This window comes from Rhinatrema bivittatum, chromosome 14, assembly GCF_901001135.1.
Source record: "Rhinatrema bivittatum chromosome 14, aRhiBiv1.1, whole genome shotgun sequence".
NCBI lineage: Eukaryota > Metazoa > Chordata > Amphibia > Gymnophiona > Rhinatrematidae > Rhinatrema > Rhinatrema bivittatum.
Window position 1 is genome coordinate 63,102,278 of NC_042628.1, and position 23,179 is coordinate 63,125,456.

General features: G+C 54.5%; 1 protein-coding gene across 2 annotated transcripts in view; it reads right to left on the reverse strand.

The window, feature by feature from the left end:
* The window catches only part of LOC115075698 (serine/threonine-protein phosphatase 2A 65 kDa regulatory subunit A alpha isoform), a 206,558-nt gene that overhangs the window by 84,756 nt on the left and 98,623 nt on the right, over positions 1–23,179 (reverse strand). For both annotated transcript variants that reach the window (XM_029576335.1, XM_029576336.1), the window contains 2 exons: positions 19,547–19,607; positions 1,999–2,153 (listed from right to left, as the gene is read on the reverse strand). In XM_029576335.1, the coding sequence (XP_029432195.1) occupies positions 1,999–2,153; positions 19,547–19,607 (216 nt within the window). The remainder of the gene's footprint in view (positions 1–1,998; positions 2,154–19,546; positions 19,608–23,179) is intronic.

The window sequence follows — 23,179 nt, forward strand, 5'->3', positions numbered from 1 at the left end:
GCTGCAGTTTTAGGGCCAAGGGAAGAGTGTATTGAGCGCCTTGGGGAGGGCGCTTAGCTCCCCGAAGGGGAGGAAGCTCCCTCCTTTCCCCGGAGAAGAACTATCTTCACTGCCCTCTGCATCCGTGGAGACATGGTGCTACAGTCTAGACACAACGCCTGGTCGTGATCTGGGCCGAGTCAGAGGTAGCAGTTAATTGTGGTTGCCAGTGACAGACATTATGTGATCGCACTGACAATACTTAAACCCAGGCTTTTTGGACATGCTGGTTAGTATTGAAAAGTGCATTTTGGGGTATGGCTAGCGCGAAAGAAGAAAAACTCTCACGATGAGACGGAGAAAATAAAAATCGTCCTTGGCTGAGTGCGGAAAACGAAGACTGAGAAAACCAGTGCTGCACAGGCACAGTAGATCAAAGCTGACTTTGAAGGGGGCAAGTCCACAAGAGAGGAAAATTAGTTCTTACCTGTTAATTTTCGTTCCTGTAGTACCACAGATCAGTCCAGACCATGGGTTGAGCCTCCTGTCCAGCAGATGGAGACAGACCAAAACTGAAAGTGTATCCTACATCAGTACACAGCCTACCCTGCAGCCCTCCACAGGCTAGGCATATGTGAGAACGCGGCATTGAGGCAGGAATAGCAACCGCGAGAGAGCAAAAACAGCTGAGCCAGGACCCCCCGGGGAGAAGTGCAGGAGATCGAACCCTGCACTCTCCCAATGCTGAGGCAGACACAAATTTACAAAAAGTACCTCAGCCTCTCTGGGGCCTTGAAAGACACCAAAGGTAAATATCTTCTGCTTTCAATATTATTTTTTTTTTTCAGCAAGCAGGGGAATAAATCACCCCTGTCAGAGCACCCAAGGAATAGTCATCTCGAGGCAAGGCAGAAGGTACAGGGGGGAGTGACTGGCACCACCAGTATTGCCCCACAATAAAAAGGTCACCGGGGAGGGAGCCTAGGCTGAACAAGTCAAGGGGCAAGCCCCCCCTAGGCCCCCCAAGAGTGAGGGAGACAGTACTGTCTCCCTGACAGAATAAATAAAATTCACAAAATTAAAAAATTAAAAAATAAAGAGAATTAACTCTAGATAATACTTGCTTGACCTTGCTGCCCAAGAAAAAAGAAGGAAAGGACCCCAAAGGGTAAGGGCAGCTAACAGGGAACCGCAGGGTGAGCTGTCTGGCATCTGCTGGAGACAGACAAATACTGAAGGGCTGCAGGATAGGCTCTGTCCTGATATAGGATACAGTTTCAGTTTTGCTCTGTCTCTATCTGCTGGACAGGAGGCTCAACCCATGGTCTGGACTGATCCGGGTACATACAGGGAACGCCAGATGCTGTCACACAAACAGCATGGCTAATTCAGCCTGCTTATCGACGGAAAAAAGGACTACGCAGCAGGGCTGACCCCAAGACCTCCTTGTCTGACTCAGCTTCTGCAGAAAGAGGGAACTGACAGACAGGCTGCTGCCTTCACCTCACTCCTATCCTTTATTTTTTGCTTGTCTCCTGAGATTGGTTCTCAGACACTCAACTGAGGGAGGGAGCTACTGCTTTCATCACAGATGGTCAAACTGGCCTTTTCAATCCAGGCAGGCCAAGATCCACAAGCATGGATGCATGTCAGTTTGCTGGGGACGGCGAAAAACTGGCTGGTACCTGAGCAGAGCTATAAGAGGGTGACTTCAGCAAGTCTTTGCCCTCCATCTCTACCTGCTGGTTGGAGTGCACAACCCACTGGTGTGAACTGGCTTGCCCAGTTAGAGAATATTCTGAAGCAAGATGGCAGTATCCAGCAGGACGGTGGTTGCCCATGGATAAGCTCCCACCTCAGTGCCTTGCCAGAGCCTATTCTCCCATGCTGATTTTAAGAAAATTAAACCATGCTAAGTTTCAGGTTTGCTTTGCGGTCTTTCATGGCTTGCTGCTGTCTTCACAGCAATATAGCAAGAGACCAGCCATTCCCTCCCCCTCCATCCCACTGGATACTCACGTTGATGCAAAACAGTGTTGTCATTCTATGCAGATAGTTAGGGTCATTGGACATGGCTAGCACTTTGGGGATGGTGGTGATCTGAGCCCACTCCCTGCCAAACTTCTCCACCAACTTTTTCAAGTTATTGGTCGCCGCCTCACGAATGGCATAAACTGAGTTAGCGTGGAAACAAAAAACAAAAAAAAAAAAACACAACTCATAAGCAACTTGCATTTAGGGAAACAAACTGCCTTCCCTTCATGGCCACAACCCTTAGAGAGAACACTAATCAGAACCAGTCAGATATTACCATACAATTACAACACAAAAGAAAATTATTCCTCACCTGCTAATTTTGGTTCCTGTAGTACCAGGATCAGTCCAGGCGGTGGGTTATGTCCCCCGTCCAGCAGATGGAGTCAGAACAAAAACTTCTGGGGGAGGTGCTATATAAGTCCACCTCCCTTGTCTCAATACTCAGTAACTAGACTAACAAAGCCCAGAAAAAAACAAGAGAAGAGACGGAGGGATCAAGTAAGTAAACACACAGGAGGCAAACTTAAGCCAACAACTGTAAAATGTATTTAACTGAACAAGAAAAACTCCAACTGGAACTTGCAAACAGAACTGCCAGAAAAAGGACTCCCTAGGGCCCCAGGGAGCCCCGAGAGAGTCAAGCAAAGGCTTCCTACATAAAACCCCCAAGATACAGGGAGGGCGTCTGGACTGATCCTTGGTACTACAGGAACGAAAATTAGCAGGTGAGGAATAATTTTCTTTTCCCTGTACGTACCAGGATCAGTCCAGATGGTGGGATGTACCAAAGCGTCCCTATTATGGTTGGGCCGTAGACAGCCCTGCTCTAATGACCCCATCCCCAAAAGAACCAAAAGATGGTGCCCGAACATCGAGCCGATAGTGCCTCGCGAAGGTATGGAGCGATTTCCAAGTGGCCGCCCTGCAGATCTCCTGCAAGGATACCGAATGACTCACTGCCCACGACGTAGCTTGAGAACAAATGGAGTGAGCCTTGAGTCCCGGCGGCGGGTTCCGTCCCTCCCCAACATAAGTGGCAACGATTGCTTCCTTCAGCCACCGGGCAATAGTTGGTTTGGAGGCCATACATCCTTTCTTAGGTCCCGACCAAAGAACGAACAGGTGATCGGAAAGACGGAACTCATTGGTGATCTCCAGATACTGCATCAGACATCGCTTCACATCGAGCTTGCGAAGATCCTGAGAATCTGTCAACGCAAAGGAAGGTAATGCCACCGTCTGGTTGAGGTGAAAGGTCGAAACCACCTTGGGAAGGAAAGAAGGAACCGTGCGTAACGTGACCCCCTCATCGGTGAAACGGAGGTATGGCTCCCTGCAGGATAACGCTTGCAATTCAGAAACGCGACGAACAAATCGCTACCAGGAAGATAGTCTTGAGTGTGAGATCCTTAAGCGAAGCGGAACGCAGAGGCTCAAAAGGAGGTTCGCCGAGGACGCGCAGCACGAGGTTGAGGTTCCAAGAAGAACAAGGAGGCCGTATCGGCGGCTTCAAGTGTTTAACCCCCTTGAGGAAACTGAGTATATCCAGATGGGATGACAGCAGAGACTCATTCCTGTGGTGAAGAAAGGTGCCCAAGGCCGCAACTTGGACTCTTATCCAGGCCAGCCTGCAAGAACGAGAGAATCTGCGCTACCGAGACGTGGTTTGGCTGAATGGAATGTGACACGCACCATGTCTCAAACCTTCCACACGTGAACATAAGCCACGGAAGTGGATGTCTTACGAGCTCGCATCAGGGTCGATATCACCGCCTCAGGGTACCCACGACGTCTTAACTTGCGCCTCTCAAAAGCCAAGCTGCAAGACAGAAGCGATCTGCCTCCTCGAAAAATATTGGTCCTTGCCCGAGTAAACGTGGAAGGTGACTGAGGTGAAGAGGGCCCTCCTGCACGAGGTTGAGCAGGTCTGTGAACCACGGCCGTCGAGGCCACTCCGGCGCGACCAGAATCACTGGTCCCTGGTGAACCTCTATTCTTCGGATTACCTTGCCCACCAGAGGCCACGGAGGGAAGACATATAGGAGAATCTGCCGAGGCCATGGTAACACCAGTGTGTCGACTCCCTCCGCTCCGCATTCTCTTCTGCGGCCGAAGAAGCGAGGAGTCTTCGCATTGCCGGCGGTGGCCATGAGGTCCATTCGGGGGGGGGGGGGGGGGGGGCCCCCAACGTCAGACAATCAGACGCATCACGTCTTCTGAAAGTTCCCATTCTCCGGGGTCTAAGTTTTGTCGGCTTAGGAAGTCCGCCTGAACGTTGTCCACTCCCACAATGTGCGAGGCCGCAAGGCGAAGTAAGTGGCGTTCCGCCCATTGCATCAGCTTGTCCACTTCTAGGGAGACCTGAAGGCTCCTCGTGCCTCCCTGGCGATTTATGTATGCCACCGTGGTTGCGTTGTCCGAGAGGATTCTGACCGCCCGATGGCGGACCGGGGGGGGGGGGGGGGGGGGGAAGCCTTCAATGCTAAGCGGACCGCTCTGGTCTCCAGACGGTTTATTGGCCATTGCGCTTACTCCTACATCCACAGACCCTGTGTTGTACTCGACTGACATACCGCTCCCCAGTCCGAAAGGCTGGCATCCGTGGTGACTACTACCCAGTCCGGCATTTCCAGGGATACGCCCCGGGCCAAGTGGCGAGGGTCCAGCTACCAGAGGCGGCTGGTCTGTGCTGCCTGCGGGATCGGAAGGACAACCTGAAAATCCCGCGACACCGGCTTCCAGCGGGAGAGAAGAGCTTTCTGGAGAGGACGCAAATGCGCAAAAGCCCACGGAACCAGATCAATAGTGGAGGCCATGGTTCCCAGAACATGTAAGTAATCCCAAGCTGTGGGCGAAGAGAGCGCAGAGAAGAGACGAACCTGATCGCGCAGTGCCTGGGCCTGCTCCGGCTTCAAGAATACCTTGCCCTCCTTTGAGTCGAAGCACACTCCCAGGAAATTCAGCGACTGGGATGGGATGAGGCTGCTCTTGGAATAGTTGATGATCCACCCCAGGGACTGGAACAGGTGCACCACTCTGTCGACCGCCTGATAACCCTGGGCTAGGGATTTTGCCCGTATGAGCCAGTCGTCCAGGTAGGGGTGAACTAGAATTCCTTCCCTGCGTAGAGCAGCCGCCACTACCACCATGACCTTCGTGAAGACACGTGGAGCTGTCGCCAAACCAAAAGGGAGAGCTTGGAATTGAAAATGTTGACCTAGAATCTTGAAGCGGAGAAAGTGCTGATGTGCCCGGTGGATCGGAATGTGAAGGTACGCTTCCGTGAGATCCAAGGAGGCCAGGAATTCTCCCTGGTGTACTGCGGCCAGGATCGAGCGGAGAGTCTCCATCCAGAACCGTGGAACCCTGAGGGATTTGACGACTGTCTTGAGGTCCAGGATAGGACGGAAGTTGCCCTCCTTTTTGGGGACCACGAAATAGATGGAATAGTGGCCCCGGCCCAAGTCGGCGGGGGGAACCAGGACCATTGCCCCCAGCGAAAGGAGGTGGTCGAGAGTCTGACGAACAGCCAGCTGTTTGTGAAGGGGTCCGCATGGAGAAAAGATGAACCTGTCCCTGGGGGCGCGGACAAAATCCAAGGCGTAGCCGCGTTTTAGAATATCCAAGACCCACTGATCCGACGTGACGTGGACCCACTCCTCGTAGAAGAGCGCAGTCCGGCCCTCTATCCTGGGGAACGCCACGTGGGTCGGCCTGACATCATTGAGATGGTTTTGAGGAAGTGCTATGCCCCGGCCCATCCCTGCCGGGTCTGCGCCCTCGAAAGGATCGGTTCCAGGTTTGCGAGCGGGAGGACTGTGTCCGTGGAGTCTGTTGCCTGGTATTCCAAAACAGACGCTGCGTCCGAAACCGGTTTCTGGAGGAACTGAAGATTCTCGAAGAACAAGAATGATCCTCCGGGAGTCTGAACAGCATTTTCCCCGAAGACTTGATGATCTGGTCCAGATCCTCCCCAAAAAGAAACTTGCCTTTGAACGGGAGCGACCCCAGAAGAGACTTGGAAGAGGCATCCGCCGACCAGTTACGAAGCCACAGGAGGCGACGGCCCGAGACCACCGCCATCATAGACCGGGAAAGGACACTGAGAAGATCATATAGAGCATCTGCTCCGTAGGCGATCGTAGCCTCCAGCCTGTCTGCCTGTTGGGCCTCCGCTGCTGGCAGATCCTGAGAGGTGAGAAGCTGCTGGACCCAGCGAAGCCCTGCCCTTTACGCCAGTGAGCTGCAGATGGCCGCACAGACCCCCAGCGCTGAAACCTCAAAGATCCTTTTGAGGTAAACCTCCAACTTTCTGTCCTGGATATCCTTCAGCGCCGTGCCGCCTGTGACCGGAATGGTGGTACGCTTAGTGACAGCTAAGACCACGGAGTCCACCGCCGGAACCTAGAGCAGCTTGAGGAACTCCTCCGGGAGAGGATAGAGCTTTTCCATCGCTCTGCTGACCTTTAAGGTGGCCTCAGGGGAGTCCCATTCTCTGGAAATTAACTGCAAAAACGTGGGATGAGTAGGGAAGGTCCTAGCCAGCGGCCGCAACCCCGCCAGGAGAGGATCTCCCTTCTTCACCTTGGGATCAGGTCCCGGGGGGGGGGCATCGATGTCCATTTCCTGTAGAATATGCGGGATCAGGTCGTCCTGCTCGTCCGGCTGAAAGATGCGGAGGACCCGAGGGTCATCGCCTTCCATCTGAGCCCCTAAGATGGGATCGTCCCCCGGACGCGTCAGGAATCTGATCACTGACCGGGGTTGAGGGATGCCTCCGGGGTGACTCGGGTGGATCCCGGGCTGGAACTGGTAACCTTCTGCCCCGCTAGGCGCTGCCCTGGGAATGGTCCCCTCCCGGGAGTGGGGGCCGTGCGCGCCAACTTGGGAGGTGGGAGTCCCGGGGTGACATCCAAAGGCTGGGCCTTGCGCTGCAGGAAGGCATTATGCATCAAAACCACGAATTCAGGTGAAAATGCTGGAACCCCCGGGGGGGGGGGGGGGCAAGCTGGAACCTCCCCTGTGCGAGAACGTGGCTCCGACTCTGAAAACAGAGCCAAAACGGGTGGCAGCGCCGGTATCAGAGCCTTCGGGTCCTCCCCCTGAGAGTCTGCATCATCGACACTAGAAAACAAGATGGCCGCCGTTCCCGCACTCAGCGGGAACAGGGCTTGCCGCTGACGAGAAGCGCGGTCCTGTCCGCGGGCTCCGGCGGCGTCTCCCTGCTGCGAGAAACCTTCACCACCGGGGAGGCAGCTCGTACATAGCCCCTCCCGTGAAAGGCGGCCCCAAGTTGGCCGCATGTAGTGCAGGCCGCCGAATGCGGCATTCTGAGAGCAAGGGGGAGGGGGGGGGGCGCGGAAGCGCGGCTATTTCTTCGGCACCTGTAGGCCAAGCTTCAAAAACGGACCGCCCACAAACCCCACCGACCCGGAGAGAAAGGACCACCGGGGAATCGGACGTCCCAGCGGACAGCGGCCCCGGGGAATGTCACATCGCGGGGCCGCGGGTCGATAGATTGAGGGGGGGGGGGGGAGGTTAGAGTCTCTAACATGCACCCCAGCGGTCAGGCGCAAGGAGGGAGGTAAACCTGCAAAAGGAGTAGAAACAAACTTACCCCCGGACAGCAGGATTAAAAAAGACAGAGGGAAAAACACAGGGACAGGCCAGTCAGCAAGTGCCCGGGGGGAGGGAGGAGAGCCCGAGCAGGAACTCTCCCCAAGCTGATCTATCCTGATTGAACTTGTCGAGCAAACTGCTCTTTTCCTTTTTTACTTGATCCCTCCAAGAAAAAGAGACAGAGTACAAGCCTAGATAAAGGAAAATGATGTTCTTACCTGATAATTTTCGTTCCTGTAGTACCAAGGATCAGTCCAGACTGCTGGGTTATGCCTCCCCTCCAGCAGATGGAGTCAGAGAGAAAACTGAAAGCACCTCCTAGATATACTGGTGTGCCACCTGCCATCCTTCAGTATAAAGTATAACAAAGCAGAAGAAAGCCAAAACAATCCTCCGCCAACTTAACCACGAATAAACCATGGCAACTGTCTAGATCAAATAGTTAAACTCTCACATGCCAAAAACTGGCGAACATTAACAGAACTTCAAAAAGGCACCACCCTCTAAAATCAAAGAAAAGGGATTGGTACCTACCGTGCTGAAATATTGAAAAAGAACTGGCCAGTGGAGCAGACTCTCTGGATAGACAATAACGGGCGGGCGTCTGGACTGATCCTTGGTACTACAGGAACGAAAATTATCAGGTAATTTCCCTGTACGTACCAGTACCTGTACGTACGTACCTGTACGTACCAGGATCAGTCCAGACTGCTGGGATGTACCCAAGCCCCCTTAATTGGGGTGGGACCCAGAGAGTCCCGCTCGAATGACACTGCTGCCAAAGGAATCAGCTGATGTGCCGCCAACATCAAGCCGATATTGACGAGCGAAGGTATGCAATGATTTCCACGTGGCTGCTCTGCAAATCTCCTGGCTAGAAACCAAACGACTTTCTGCCCAGGAAGTCGCCTGAGAACGCAAAGAGTGCGCCTTGAGCCCCTCAGGAACAGACTTACCACAGCCAATATATGTGGATGCGATCGAACTCTTCAGCCAACGAGCAATAGTTGCTTTGGATGCCTGTAGGCCCTTTCTGGGCCCCTGCCACAGGACAAACAAGTGATCCGACCTTCTGAATGCATTAGTTACCTCCAAATACCGCATGAGCACTCGCCGCACATCTAGACGCCTCAAATCGAAACCGTGCGAAGACCTTAGGTCCGACTGAGAACGAAGGTAATTCTACGGTCTGATTAAGGTGAAAAGCCGACACCACCTTTGGTAAGAACGACGGGACCGTACGTAGCGACACGCCGGCACTGGAAATCCGTAAAAACGGATCCCTGCACGAAAGTGCCTGGAGTTCCGACACCCGACGGGCTGACGCAATTGCCAGGCAAAGGGGGTCGAAATGGTGGACGCAAGTTCCGAACGCCCCGCAAAAAACGAGCCACATCTGGGTGGACAGCGAGCGAGTACCCATCCACCTTGCCCCTCAAACAGCCCAGGGCCGCCACCTGAACCCTCAGAGAACTGTAAGCTAACCCTTTTTTTAAGCCCGTCTGCAAGAACGTAAGGATATCCCCTACCGAGGCCTTTCGCGGCGGGATTTTTGATGCAGAGCACCAGGAGTCAAACACCTTCCACACTCTGGCGTAGGCTAGCGCAGTGGAGGGTCTGCGTGCCCGAAGGAGCGTGGAAATGACCGGTTCTGAGTATCCTTTCCTCCTCAACTGCTGCCTCTCATAAGCCAAGCCGCCAGACAGAAGCGGTCCGCCTGATCGAAAAAGACGGGTCCCTGCCGAAGCAGGTGGTGAAGATGACCCAATCTGAGAGGACCATCCTGTGCCAGGTTGACGAGATCCGCAAACCACGGTCTCCTTGGCCACTCCGGAGCCACTAGAATCACTGGGCCTCGATGGGATTCTATGCGTCTTAACACCTTTCCTATTAGGGGCCACGGGGGAAACACATAGAGGAGGATGTGCCGAGGCCATGGAAGCACCAGGGCATCCACCCCTTCCGACCCGTGCTCTCGCCGTCGACTGAAGAAACGCGCCGCCTGCGCATTCTGCCGCGTCAACATCAGGTCCAGATGCGGAGTTCCCCATCGTCGGGTGATGAGGCCCATCGCCTCGGCTGAGAGCTCCCACTTTCCGGGATCCAAGTATTGACGACTGAGATAATCCGCTTGTACGTTGTCGACGCCCGCTATGTGGGTAGCCGCTATGCGGGATAGGTGACGTTCCGCCCAGGCCATCAACAGCGACGCTTCGTCCGCCACCGGCCGACTTCTTGTGCCGCCCTGACGATTGATATACGCTACCGTGGTTGCGTTGTCCGATAGAACTCGCACCTCCCGACCTCGAACCAACGGAAGAAGGTGGCGTAAGGCGAGACGTACCGCTCTGGTCTCCAGACGGTTGATGGACCAAGCTGCCTGAAGAGGGGTCCACAGGCCTTGCACCGCGCTGGACTGACAGACCGCTCCCCAGCCTGTCAAACTGGCATCAGTCGTCACTACGATCCACGGGGGCGGCTCTAGGTCCACCCCCTGCAATAAATTGTTTGGGATCAACCACCAAGCCAAACTGGACCGAACTGGCTCCAACAGCGGCAATTGGACACCGTAATCCTCCGATTTCTGGTCCCAGCGGGAGAGGAGAGCTCGCTGTAAAGGACGCATATGAGCAAAGGCCCACGGCACCATTTCCAGAGTAGAAACCATATGTCCAATGACCTGTAAATAATCCCAAGCCGTAGGCAACGGTAGAGCTAGCAAGGTCTGCACCTGAGACATCAGGTTCTCTAGGCGCTGCTGCGTGAGGAATACTTTGCCCTCTAAGGTATCGAAGCGTGCCCCCAAAAATTCCAACTGTTGACTCGGGACCAACTGGCTCTTCGCAAAGTTGATGACCCAACCTAGCGATTGAAGTTGCTGCACGACCGACTGGACTGCTCGTCGGCATGCCTCTTCCGACTGTGCCCGGATGAGCCAATCGTCCAAATAGGGATGCACCAGAATTCCCTGACGTCGCAGATAAGCTGCAACTACGACGAGAACCTTGGTGAACACTCTCGGGGCCGTGGCTAGCCCGAAAGGAAGGGCGCAAAACTGGAAGTGCTCCCCCAGAACTGTGAACCGGAGGTACCTCTGGTGACGTTCCCTGATCCCGATATGAAGGTACGCCTCGGCCAGATCCAAAGAAGCCAAAATTCTCCCTTGTGGACGGCCGCAATAACAGACCTTAGCGTTTCCATCCGAAACCGGGGAACCCGCAATGCCTTGTTCACTTTTTTTTTTTTTAAATCCAAAATTGGGCGAAACGTACCTTCCTTCTTTGGGACCAGAAAGTAAATGGAATACCTGCCTGTTCTGGTCTCCTCCGGAGGAACCGGCAATATCGCCCCCAGCGATCGCAACCTGTGCACAGTGTGGGCGATAACCTGCCGCTTCTCCTGAGGACCGCAGGGAGAGACCATAAAAAGATCCAGGAGGGGCCGAGCAAAGTCCAACTGGTAGCCGTAACGAACTACGTCGAGAACCCACTGATCCGACGTGACCTTGACCCATTCCTCCCAAAACAGGGACAAGCGACCTCCGATGCAGGGGAGGGAGGAATGGGCCTGCGTGCCTTCATTGCGAAGGCTTGCCGGTGGACAGGTTCTGCGAGGATCCCAGACGCTGTGGCCGCCTGCCTCGAAAGGAAGGAGACCAAGGCTGAGACCTGGGAAAAGAAAATTATTATTTACCTGCTAATTTTCGTTCCTGTAGTACCATGGATCAGTCCAGACAGTGGGTTATGTCCCCAATCCAGCAGATGGAGTCAGCACAAGCTTTGAGGGGGCGTATCCATATATACTACTACCCCCTCTGCAGGAGTTCAGTATCGAGTATATCAAAGCCCGAGTAGAAACCCCCGAAGGATCAAGTTTGTGGAAACAGATAATGAAAACAATTGTAACCGCAACAAGTAACTGCAAACATCCTACCAACTTGTAGGGAGCTGTGAAAAACAGCGAAAAGAAACAACTGTGAAGACACAGAACACTGCGAGCAAGAAGCAGCGCAGAGCTGAGCAGGATCAAGAACCCAAACGCGGTGGGCGTCTGGACTGATCCATGGTACTACAGGAACGAAAATTAGCAGGTAAATAATAATTTTCTTTTCCCTGTACGTACCTGGATCAGTCCAGACAGTGGGATGTACCCAAGCTTCCCTAAATCGGGTGGGGTCCTGCGAGGCCTGCTCGGAGAACCTGCTCGCCAAAGTGTCCAGAGACCGAAGAGGCGAGGTGCAGACGATAGTGCCTCGAGAACGTGTGTAACGATTTCCAGGTGGCTGCCCTACAAATTTCCTGCGAGGATACCGAGCGAACCTCCGCCCAGGAAGCCGCCTGAGAACGTGTAGAATGCGCTACGATTCCGGGTGGGGGAGTCCGACCCGCCCCAATGTAAGAAGCAGCAATGCCGGCCTTCAGCCATCTGGCAATGGTAGTCTTCGAGGCCTGAGACCCCTTCTTAGGACCGGCCCAGAGTACAAAGAGATGGTCAGAGGTTCGGAACTCATTTGTAGCCTCCAGATAGAGGCGCAGAGTGCGCTTGACATTCAAGAGACGGAGAGACTTCGGCTCTGAAGAAGAGAAGGACAGCAACTCCACCGTCTGGTTCACATGGAATGCAGAAACCACCTTCGGAAGGAAGGAGGGAACGGTGCGAAGCGAAACTCCAGAGTCGGAGAAACGGAGATAGGGCTCTCTACACAACAGAGCCTGCATCTCCGAGATGCGTCGAGCGGAACAGATGGTCACAAGAAATACAGTCTTGAGAGTGAGATCCTTTATCGTTGCGCTGCGCAGCGGCTCGAACGGTGGTCCCGACAGGGAGCAAAGCACAAGGTTAAGACTCCAGGAGGGACAAGGGTCCCGTAACGGAGGACGCATATGCTTGACACCCTTGAGAAAACGAGCAATGTCAGGATGCTGTAGAAGAGAGCCCCCATCGCTCAACAGCGAACCAAGGGCGGCCACCTGAACCCGTAGTGAATTATAGGCGAGCCCTTTTTCCACCCCCGCCTGTAGAAACTGAAGGATCTGAGGTACAGAAGCCTTAGCGGGTCTCGTGGCCTGGCTGGTACACCACAGCTCGAACACCTTCCAGACTCGAACATAGGCCGATGTCTTTCGTGCCCGCAATAGCGTGGATACTACCGCCTCCAGGTAGCCCCGACGCCGGAGGCGGCGCCTCTCAAAAGCCAGGCTGCAAGACAGAAGAGTTCTGCCTGCTCGAAAAATACCGGGCCCTGATGTAGGAGCTGGGGGAGGTGCCCCAGCCTGATTGGCCTGTCGATCACCAGCTGTAACAGGTCCGCAAACCAGGGTTGCCTGGGCCATTCTGGGGTGACGAAAACCACGGTCCCCTGATGGCTTTCTATTCTGCGGAGCATCCTGCCCACCAGGGGCCATGGTGGAAAAGAAAGATATGGCGGCCACGGGAGGACCAGGGCATCCACTCCCTCCGCGCTCTCTCCGGCGACTGAAGAAGCGTGGAGCCTTGGCGTTGAGAGCGGACGCCATCAGATCCAAGTGGGGGGCCCCCCACCGATGGACGAGAAGTTGCATTGCTTTGTCGGAGAGAGACCACTCTCCGGGTCCAGCAGTTGACGACTGAGGAAGTCCGCGTGGACGTTGTCCACACCGGCGACGTGCGAGGCCGCTAGCCGGACGAGATGACGCTCCGCCCATTGCATCAGCAGCGCCGCCTCGAGCGCGACCTGCGGGCTGCGCGTGCCTCCTTGTCAGTTGATGTAGACCACGGTGGTAGCGTTGTCCGATAGGATTCTGACTTCTCGGTTCCGAAGAAGCGGGAGGAAATGTCGCAGAGCTAGCCGGACCGCTCTGGTTTCCAGACGGTTGATTGACCACTTCGCCTCCACCGTGGACCACATCCCCTGCGTGGCGCTTCGATCGCAGACTGCACCCCAGCCTGCTAGACTGGCATAGGTGGTCACCACCACCCAATTTGGCAGATCGAGGGACATGCCACGGGCCAGGTTCGGCGGATCCAACCACCAGCCCAGACTGTCCCTGGCATTCTGTGGGAGCGGGAGAATCATCTGATAGTCCTGCAATACTGATTTCCAACGGGAGAAGAGCGCCCACTGTAAGGTCCTGAGGTGCGCGAAAGCCCAAGGTACAAGGTCGATGGTGGACCCCATCACTCCCAGGAGTTGCAGGTAGTCCCAGGAGGTGGGCTCTGGTAACGCAGAGAACCGTCGTGTGTGATCCCGCAAGGATTGAGCTTTGTCCTGGCGCAGAAAAACTTTGCCCAGTAGGGTGTCGAAAGTTGCCCCCAAAAAAAACCCAAGCGTTGCGAGGGCATGAGGGAGCTCTTGGAGAAGTTCACTACCCATCCCAGGGAATGTAGAAACCGTACTACTCGAGTCACCGCTGAGCGTCCATGATCGAATGACTTCGCCCGGAGGAGCCAATCGTCCAGGTAAGGATGAACCAGGATGCCCTCCTTCCGGAGAGCTGCCGCCACAACTACCATGATCTTGGTGAAGGTGTGCAGCGCCGGCGCCAATCCAAACGCGAGAGCCGTGAACTGAAAATGCTGGTCCAGAATTTTGAAACGAAGGAAACTGTGGTGGTCCGGGCGGATGGGAATGTGCAGGTAGGCCTCCGTTAAGTCCAGGGAGGCGAGGAACTCCCCCCGATGCACCGCCGCAATCACTGACCGGAGCGTTTCCATGCGGAACCGAACGACTCGAAGGGATTTGTTGACTTCCTTGAGGACTAGGATAGGCCGGAAGGAACCGTCCTTCTTTGGTACGACGAAATAGATGGAATAGTGGCCCGAGCCCACCTCTCCGAAGGGCACGGGCCGCAGTAGCGCCTATCTCCCGGAGTCTGTCCAGAGTCAGCTGCACCGCTCCTCTCTTGAGGTCCGAGCCACAGGGGGAAAAGATGAACCTTCCCTGCGGGGGGCGGACAAATTCCAATGCGTAGCCGTGTTTTATGGTATCCAGGACCCACTGGTCCGAGGTGATCCGTGCCCACTCCGCTTAGAAATACGTTAGTCGGTCCCCAATCCTGGGGACAGGGGAGTGGGCGAGACTGGCATCATTGTGAAGACTTGGTATAGAGGTTCCCGGTTCCGGGAGTAGTGCGTGCGGGCCGCGGAAGGCGCGCAACCAGGACTGAGACCTGGGGGCGGATGGCCGGGAGCCCGTCTGTCTGTAGCCCCTGTAGCGCCGTTGCGCTCTGGCTCTGGTCCGAGAAGAAGAAAACGCTCTGGATGGTCGAAACCTATCCTCCGGCAGCCGATGAACAGCGTTCTCCCCCAGGGACTTGATGATCTGGTCCAAATCCTCCCCGAAGAGGAACTTGCCCCTGAAGGGAAGAGAGCCCAGACTGGACTTAGAGGACGTATCAGACGCCCAATTGCGTAGCCACAGTAGTCGTCGTGCTGCCACTACCGAAACCATGGATCTTGTGAGGACCTGAAAAAGGTCGTACGAGGCGTCCGCCCCATACGCCACTGCGGCTTCTAGCCGATCTGCCTGGGCAGCCTCATCGGACGGCAGGTTCTGAGACGTGAGGAGTTGTTGCACCCAAAGGAGACTAGCCCGCTGGGCAAGCGAACTGCACATCACCGCCCGCATACCCACAGCGGAGACCTCGAAAACCCGCTTAAGGAAAACTTCCAACTTACGATCCTGTGTGTCCCGCAACGCCGCACCTCCCGTCACTGGGATAGTCGTCCTCTTCGTGACCGCCGACACTGCGGAGTCCACCTTTGGGACCTTGTTGAGGTCCAGAAAATCTTCGGGGAGCGGGGTACAGCTTTTCCATAGCCCGGCTGCTCTTCAGGGAGGCCTCCGGGGTGTCCCATTCCCTGGTGAGAAGTTGTAAAAACGAGTCATGAATGGGAAAAGCCCGAGCCCTCGGCCGGAGTGCCGCCAGGACAGGATCTCCCTTCCTTGAAGAAGTGATGACAGCGGGAGCTACTGGGGCAGGCGGGTCTGGTGGCGGATCCAAATCTAATTCTTGGATGATCTGCGGGATGAGGTCGTCCAGCTCTTCCCTCTGGAAGAGGCGTAGGGTACGCGGATCATCCCCCTCCTGTGTGCCGTCCCCTTGTCCCCCGTCCAGGAGGTCAAGTCCATGTCCCGCTGGGTCTGGCACCGCCCCCACTGCCGCGGGCATGGATAGGACCCGGGTAGGAAGGCGGGAGGCCCCCACTCCCGGAGGGTCGGGGGGGGCCGGCGTCGAGGGCGACATCCAAGGGATCTTAGGAGGGGGGGGGGGGTCCCACAGGTGCTTCCAGCCCCTGCAGATAAGCGGTATGCATGAGCAGGATAAACTCCGGAGAGAACCCCGGCCTGCTCGGGTGCGCTTCGGGGGCGGCGTGGTTCCTGCTCCCTGGCTCTGGGTGCTTGGTTCCTGCACCAAAATCGGGGGAACACCCCCGCTGGTAGAGTCCTCCAGGGATCCGTTCTCCCTCGTGGCCTCCAGGGATCCATTCCCCCTCGTGGCCTGCGCCTCAGGGCGCTCAGAATGTAAAATGGCCGCCGTTCCCGCCAAAAATGGCGGAGTGGCCGGCCCGCACCGCCCGGGCAAAAAAGAGAAATCAGTCAGGGACTGTGAGGTACCTTCCCCCCCGGGAAGGCATCGTGCACAGATGCCCTCCCGGGAAATCCGGGACCCCGGGTCTCCGCAGGCCGCACAGCGGGACGGCCGCGGCATCGGGATCGCTGCAGGAGAAAAGAAAAAGCCACGGGGGGGGCCACGCGCACAAAGGCGCCGCTGCGGGGGGGCCCGGTCGGCCCGCACTGCCCGCTGTCTGAAAATAGAGGAGGGTGCCGCGGGGGGGCCTTCCTGGCCACACGACCCGCCCCAGACATCTTTCCCTAAATGGCTCAGCAGCCCATGAGGAAAAACAAACTTACCCCTGGCTGCAACGAGAAATAAACAGCAAGGCCGCAGAGAAGAGACAAGGAAGATAAGCCACTCCCCAGGAGTTGAAAGAACTCTGCCTTTTTTTTTTTTTTTTTTTTTTTAAACTTAATACAAACTTGATACAAACTTGATCCACAGAAAAAGACAACAACAAGCCATAATCAAGCAAGAAAGTGAAGGAAAAGGAGGGGAAGCCTGATTCCCCTACTCGCATCTGCTGGAGTCAGAAGATACTGAACTCCTGCAGAGGGGGTAGTAGTATATATGGATACGCCCCCTCAAAGCTTGTGCTGACTCCATCTGCTGGATTGGGGACATAACCCACTGTCTGGACTGATCCAGGTACGTACAGGGAACCTGCTGTTTCTGTGGGAAAGGAGCCCCCCTTCCCATACGGAACCGGCGTTGTCCCCGAAAGCGGGATCGTACATTCCCAAAAGAGCGAAACGAACGGGGCTTGTCCTCCGGTAACTTATACACTTTGTTCTCCCCCAAGTCTTTGATAAGCTGATCTAGCTCCTCCCCAAACAGCAACTTCCCCTTGAAGGGAAAAGATGCGAGGCGCGATTTTGACGAGGCATCAGCCGACCAACGCCTAAGCCAGAGTAAACGCCGAGCAGCGACCGCCGATGACATAGTGCGGGCCGAGGTTCTCAACAAATCATACAAGGCATCCGCCGTGTAAGCAACCGCTGCCTCCACGCAGTTAGCCTGCTCAGCCTCGGCTGGTGGTAGTTCCTGTGTGGTAAGCAACTGTTGGACCCAGCGGAGAGTAGCGCGCTGAACCATACTGCTACATGCCGCTGCTCGGACCCCCAATGCCGCTATCTCAAAGATGCGCTTTAACAGCACCTCTAACTTTCTGTCTTGGAGATCTTTCAAAGCTACCCCTCCTGTGACAGGTATGGTAGTGTGCTTAACTACAGCCGTCACTGCAGAATCCACGGCAGGGACCTTAAAAATATCCAAAGAATCTGCAGGCAAGGGATATAATTTATTCATGGCCCTGCTGACTCTCAGTGATGCCTCCGGCACCTCCCATTCTTTGGAAACTAGCTGTAAAACCTTGGCATGTAAGGGAAAAGACTGTGGGGGAGCCCTTAAACCTGCCATAGCTATGTCCCCCGTGGAAGTGTCAGTGTCCTGCTGTGGCGCTGGGATCTCTAATTCCTTCAAAACATGAAGGATTAAAAAGTTAAGCTCATCCTTGCTAAACAGGCGCAGGATCTGGGGGTCATCGCCCTCGAGCGCCCCCGGAGCGTCAGAGACCTCTGTCCCCGTACCATCCGGCGATCCTGTGCCATCCGGAGACCCCTGAGTGAGATCCGGAGCTACCGGACCCCCCTTGCCACCTAATGAATAAAGTCTGGTGGGATCTGAACCCCCCGCGTTGTCCCTAGGCCCAGACCTGCCCCGCTCAGGAGAGATTCTGCCCCGCTCAGGAGAGACTCTGGGAACCTTAGGGGGAGGGGGTTCATCCGGCTCCCAACCTGCCTCCGCGTCTAAAAATGCCTGGTGCATCAATAAGACAAATTTTGAAGAAAAGGGCACTTTCCTTTTGGAGCCCCCCGCGGGCTGGTCCCGGGGGGGGGAGGGGCTCGAGGAGCGTCCAATTCGGATCCACTGCACGGGCTCAAGGCAGGAGGAGAGATATGAGAAAAATCCTCCTCCTCCGATGCCGAATCAGCAGGCTGCCACATGGTCAAAATAGCCACCGGCTCCCTAACAGTGGGGGGCGGGGCTGATGACCGCGCGGCTGCCAGGCTCCCTGATCGCACTGAAGAGGGACGAAAAGCTGCGCTGCGGGCAGTGCTCGGCCCCCGGGAGGGTCCCTTGCCCCCGGGAATGCAATGGGAGCAGAGACCCTCCCTGGAGAGTCGCGCCCCCGCCTTGCCACAGGCCGTGCAGGCCGAAGCTCGGGGCATCCTACGGCAGAACCGTGAGTATCTGGTTGGGAGCAGGGATTCGCGCCAAAAAACAGCAAGGGGAAAAAAATCGCCGGGTGAAGAGACCTCACCCCCTCCGGAGTCCCTGGTCCGCGCGGCAGGCTAGGGCTACAAGGGACCGCAGCCTGTCACCAACAGGACTTACGGGTCCTCACGCTGAATTTAAAACAGCCTTTTGTTTATTTATTTATTTATTTATTTTTTAAAACAGAAGCCCTCTTCAGGAGGAAAAAAACCCCTGGAATAAAGCAGGAACAGACGGGGGAGGGTGACCGGACCACCGGTAGACTTTCCCCCCGACCAAAGGGACACCAACCGGGAAAATAAAGGAGAGCAAAGCTCTCTCAGCCTGCCTGTATAAGAATAGCACGCTGCGCTGAAAACAGGGAAACAACAAGAAACTAAAACAGTCCCACTTTTTTTTTTTTTTTTTAACTAAACAGAGAAATATCTAATCGATCTAGACAGTACAAGTCAAGAAATTAATAAATGACACCTGAAAAAGCTTTTGTGTCAGGATAGACAGGACTGCAGGTTGTGTCTCTCAATCTGCTGGAGTCAGAGGAAATACTGAAGGATGGCAGGTGGCACACCAGTATATCTAGGAGGTGCTTTCAGTTTTCTCTCTGACTCCATCTGCTGGAGGGGAGGCATAACCCAGCAGTCTGGACTGATCCTGGTACGTACAGGGAACACTAAGCTACCGTGCTGGAGAACTCAGGGTCCCCTGCTACCATCTGCTGGAGTCAGAAAGATAATGAGTATTGAGACAAGGGAGGTGGACTTATATAGCACCTCCCCCAGAAGTTTTTGTTCTGACTCCATCTGCTGGACGGGGGACATAACCCACTGTCTGGACTGATCCTGGTACGTACAGGGAACTGGAAGATGTATACAGGAGAAGGGTTTTTTTCCCCACTACTCCCATCTCCAGAAAAAAAAAGCACATGGCCATGATAAAATACTGACTGATCCGGGTACGTACAGGGAGATACAGCTTCTCATATACCACTTTAAATATGGATCTTTTAGTAGATAAAAAAAACAAAACTGTGCACACACCATGGTCCACCAGCCAGGCCATGCATAGAGAGTTCAGCTTCTCATCAAAGAATTCCACACCCTGGTGACAAAGGCAAGTAAAGAATAAAAAATTATATTTTCAACAGAAGAGCCTGGCAATATTTTACAATTTTCTGAAGTCAAATATTTAGTTATCTCACTATATAATTAACCCTGTGTGTGCTGGTCACTGTCATGCTCCAAATAGCATATTTGTGATGACTTTTCATGACATTTACTGATTGGCTATTTCCTTAGGGTCTACACTTTTACCAAAAATTGGCTTTTAACCTTTACTGAAGATAAAATAGAATAAAAATTCTCTCAAGGAAAGGAAAAGTGGTTCTTACCTGATAATTTTCGTTCCTGTAGTACCACAGATCAGTCCAGACTCCTGGGTTTTGCCTCCCCTCCAGTAGATGGAGACAGAGGTTTTGACAGACTCTGCCCTATATCCTAGGGCAGAGCTTTCCAAACTGTGTGTCGGGACACGTTAGTGTGTCGCCTGCAGTGTGCAGGTGTGTCGCGCAAGCCCGGTCAACTCTGATGCGAGTTTGGGCTTTTTTTTTTCCTAGAGATTCACTTTTTTTTTTCAGTTTATGGGATGCTTATTATTGGGTGATTTTTGCTGTCAATCGCGTTTTTTGGGGGGGCTTGGTGGGTGGAATGAGCCCAGCCATCCTTGCATTGGCTGCTGCTGCCGATGAGGCCTGGCCATGAGGAGTACTGACTGCAAGCAGCAGTGTCTGGTGATCATGGAAGGGAGTGAAGCACTTAACTGGCAACAATCAAAAAGACGAGGTACATGAGTGTGGGGGCCAGACATGTGCTGGGGGGAGAGAGATGAGTGAGTGAGGGGCAAACGTGCAGGGGGGACAGACATGTGCTTGAGGGGGAGAGATATGAGTGTGTGGGGGCCAGACATGTGCTGGGGGGAGGAGAGAGATGAGTGTGTGGGGACAGACATGTGCTTGAGGGGGAGAGATATGAGTGTGTGGGGGCCAGACATGTGCTGGGGGAAGGAGAGAGATGAGTGTGTGGGGGACAGACAATTTGTTTTATTATTGTTTCTCATAAATTATAACAGTAACATGAATCTTGGAATATATATTTTTAATATAAATTTAAGGTTTTCATGAGATAGGTTGTGTCGTGAAACATTTTATTTATGTATATATTTAAGGAAACATACATAAATTGTCGAAATATGTTTCGTTCGTTTAACCTTTAACCTCTGGTTTACTTGTAGACTGAATTACCGTGTCGTGAAATTATGTTTGTCTAAAAAGTGTGTCACCAACATGAAAAGTTTGGAAAGCTCTGTCCTAGGGTAACAAAATAGATTAGACGCCACAAAATAGTCCAATCTCTGAGCTTTATTAGAATGATCTTTGTATGTGTGCCGTTACAAAAAAAGACCACCATCCCTGTTACAGGGCACACATACAAAGATCACGTCTCCATTCTAATAAAGCTCAGAGATTGGACAATTTTGTGGCGTCTAATCTATTTTCTTACCCTAATGACTTTCCTAGACAGCCTATCCTCCTGTTTTGTCGGTCTATATCCTAGGGCAGCGCTTCTCAACCGGTGTGTCGCGACACACTAGTGTGTCGCCAAACACCGCCAGGTGTGTCGCGTCTCCCGGTGTCCCACTACCCCGTTCTACTTTCCTTTTGCCTTTTTCCAGCACACGCGGGCCAATTGGAAGCCTTCGTTCTTCCTACCCCCATTACACAATGGGAAGCCTCCTTCATTCTGCCTGCCCCCGCGCAGGCCAATCGGAAGCCTCCTCCCTACCAGTGGGAGTAGGAAGAAGGGAGGAAGCCTTTGATTGGCCGGTGAGGCAGGCAGGGAGGAATTTTGAACTCTGACAAAGCAAGATCGCGCAGTGAAGAGGAAACCCGACCCCCGACGAAGCAAAGCCGCCATGGGAGCCCATTCCCATGGCGGCGAAGAGGAGACCTGACCCCGACAAAGCAAGGCCGCCACAGCCTGTGGCGGCGAAGAGGAAACCCGACCGAGGCCACCACGGGAGCCCATTCCCGCGGTGCCGAAAAAAGAAGGCCCGCCGGAGTAAAGCCGCGGCGGAACTGGAGCCCATCCCTGCAGCGAAGGAAGAAGAAGTTTTTGGTGAGAGCGGGTGCGTCTGTGCGCGTGAATGAGTGCCTGGGTGAGAGCGGGTGCGTCTGTGCGCGTGAATGAGTGCCTGGGTGAGAGCGGGTGCGTCTGTGCGCGTGAATGAGTGCCTGGGTGAGAGCGGGTGCGTCTGTGCGCGTGAATGAGTGCCTGGGTGAGAGCGGGTGCGTCTGTGCGCGTGAATGAGTGCCTGGGTGAGAGCGGGTGCGTCTGTGCGCGTGAATGAGTGCCTGGGTGAGAGCGGGTGCGTCTGTGTGTGAATGAGTGCCTGGCTGAAAGCTGGTGTGAATGGGTGCCTGGGTGAGAGGTGGTGTGTGTGGGTGTGAATGGGTGCCTGGGTGAGAGGTGGTGTGTGTGGGTGTGAATGGGTGCCTGGGTGAGAGCTGGTGTGTCTGTGTGTGAATGGGTGCCTGGTTGAGAACTGATGTGTCTGTGTGTGAATGGGTGCCTGGGTGAGAGCTGGTGTGTCTGTGTATGAATGAGTGCCTGGTTGAGAACTGGTGTGAATGGGAGCCTGGGTGAGAACTGGTGTGAATGGGTGCCTGGGTGAGAACTGGTGTGTCTGTGTGTGAATGAGTGCCTGGGTGAGAGCTGGTGTCTCTGTGTGTGAATGGGTGCCTGGGTGAGAGCAGGTGTGTCTGTGTGTGAATGGGTGCCTGGTTGAGAGCTGGTGTGAATGGAAGCCTGGGTGAGAACTGGTGTGAATGGGTGCCTGGGTGAGAGCTGGTGTGTCTGTGTGTGAATGAGTGCCTGGGTGAGAGCTGGGGTGTCTGTGTGTGAATGAGTGCCTGGGTGAGAGCTGGGGTGTCTGTGTGTGAATGAGAGCCTGGGTGAGAGCTGGGGTGTCTGTGTGTGAATGAGAGCCTGGGTGAGAGCTGGTGTGTGTGGGTGTGAATGGGTGCTTGGGTGAGAGGTGGTGTGTGTGGGTGTGAATGGGTGCCTGGGTGAGAGCTGGTGTGTCTGTGTGTGAATGAGTGCCTGGGTGAGAGCTGGTGTGTCTGTGTGTGAATGAGTGCCTGGGTGAGAGCTGGGGTGTCTGTGTGTGAATGAGAGCCTGGGTGAGAGCTGGGGTGTCTGTGTGTGAATGAGAGCCTGGGTGAGAGCTGGTGTGTGTGGGTGTGAATGGGTGCTTGGGTGAGAGCTGGTGTGTGTGGGTGTGAATGGGTGCTTGGGTGAGAGGTGGTGTGTGTGGGTGTGAATGGGTGCCTGGGTGAGAGCTGGTGTGGGTGTGAGAGCATTTGTGTGTGATTGAGAGCTTGTATATAAGAGACCATGAGTGTGATTGAGAGAGAGACTGGTCAGGGAGGTGAGAGAGACCGAGACTGTTCGTGGGGTCTAATTGGAGTTATGTGTGTGAGTGACTGGTTGTGGGCGCTAAGGAAGAGGACTGTGAGGACAGAGCTTCAGCAGCCCTTGCTGCTTCCTGTGAGTGCTATTGGCCTGGAAGGGAAAGGAGTAGGAGAGTTGCTGGAGAGGGTAAGAAAAGGTGGCTTT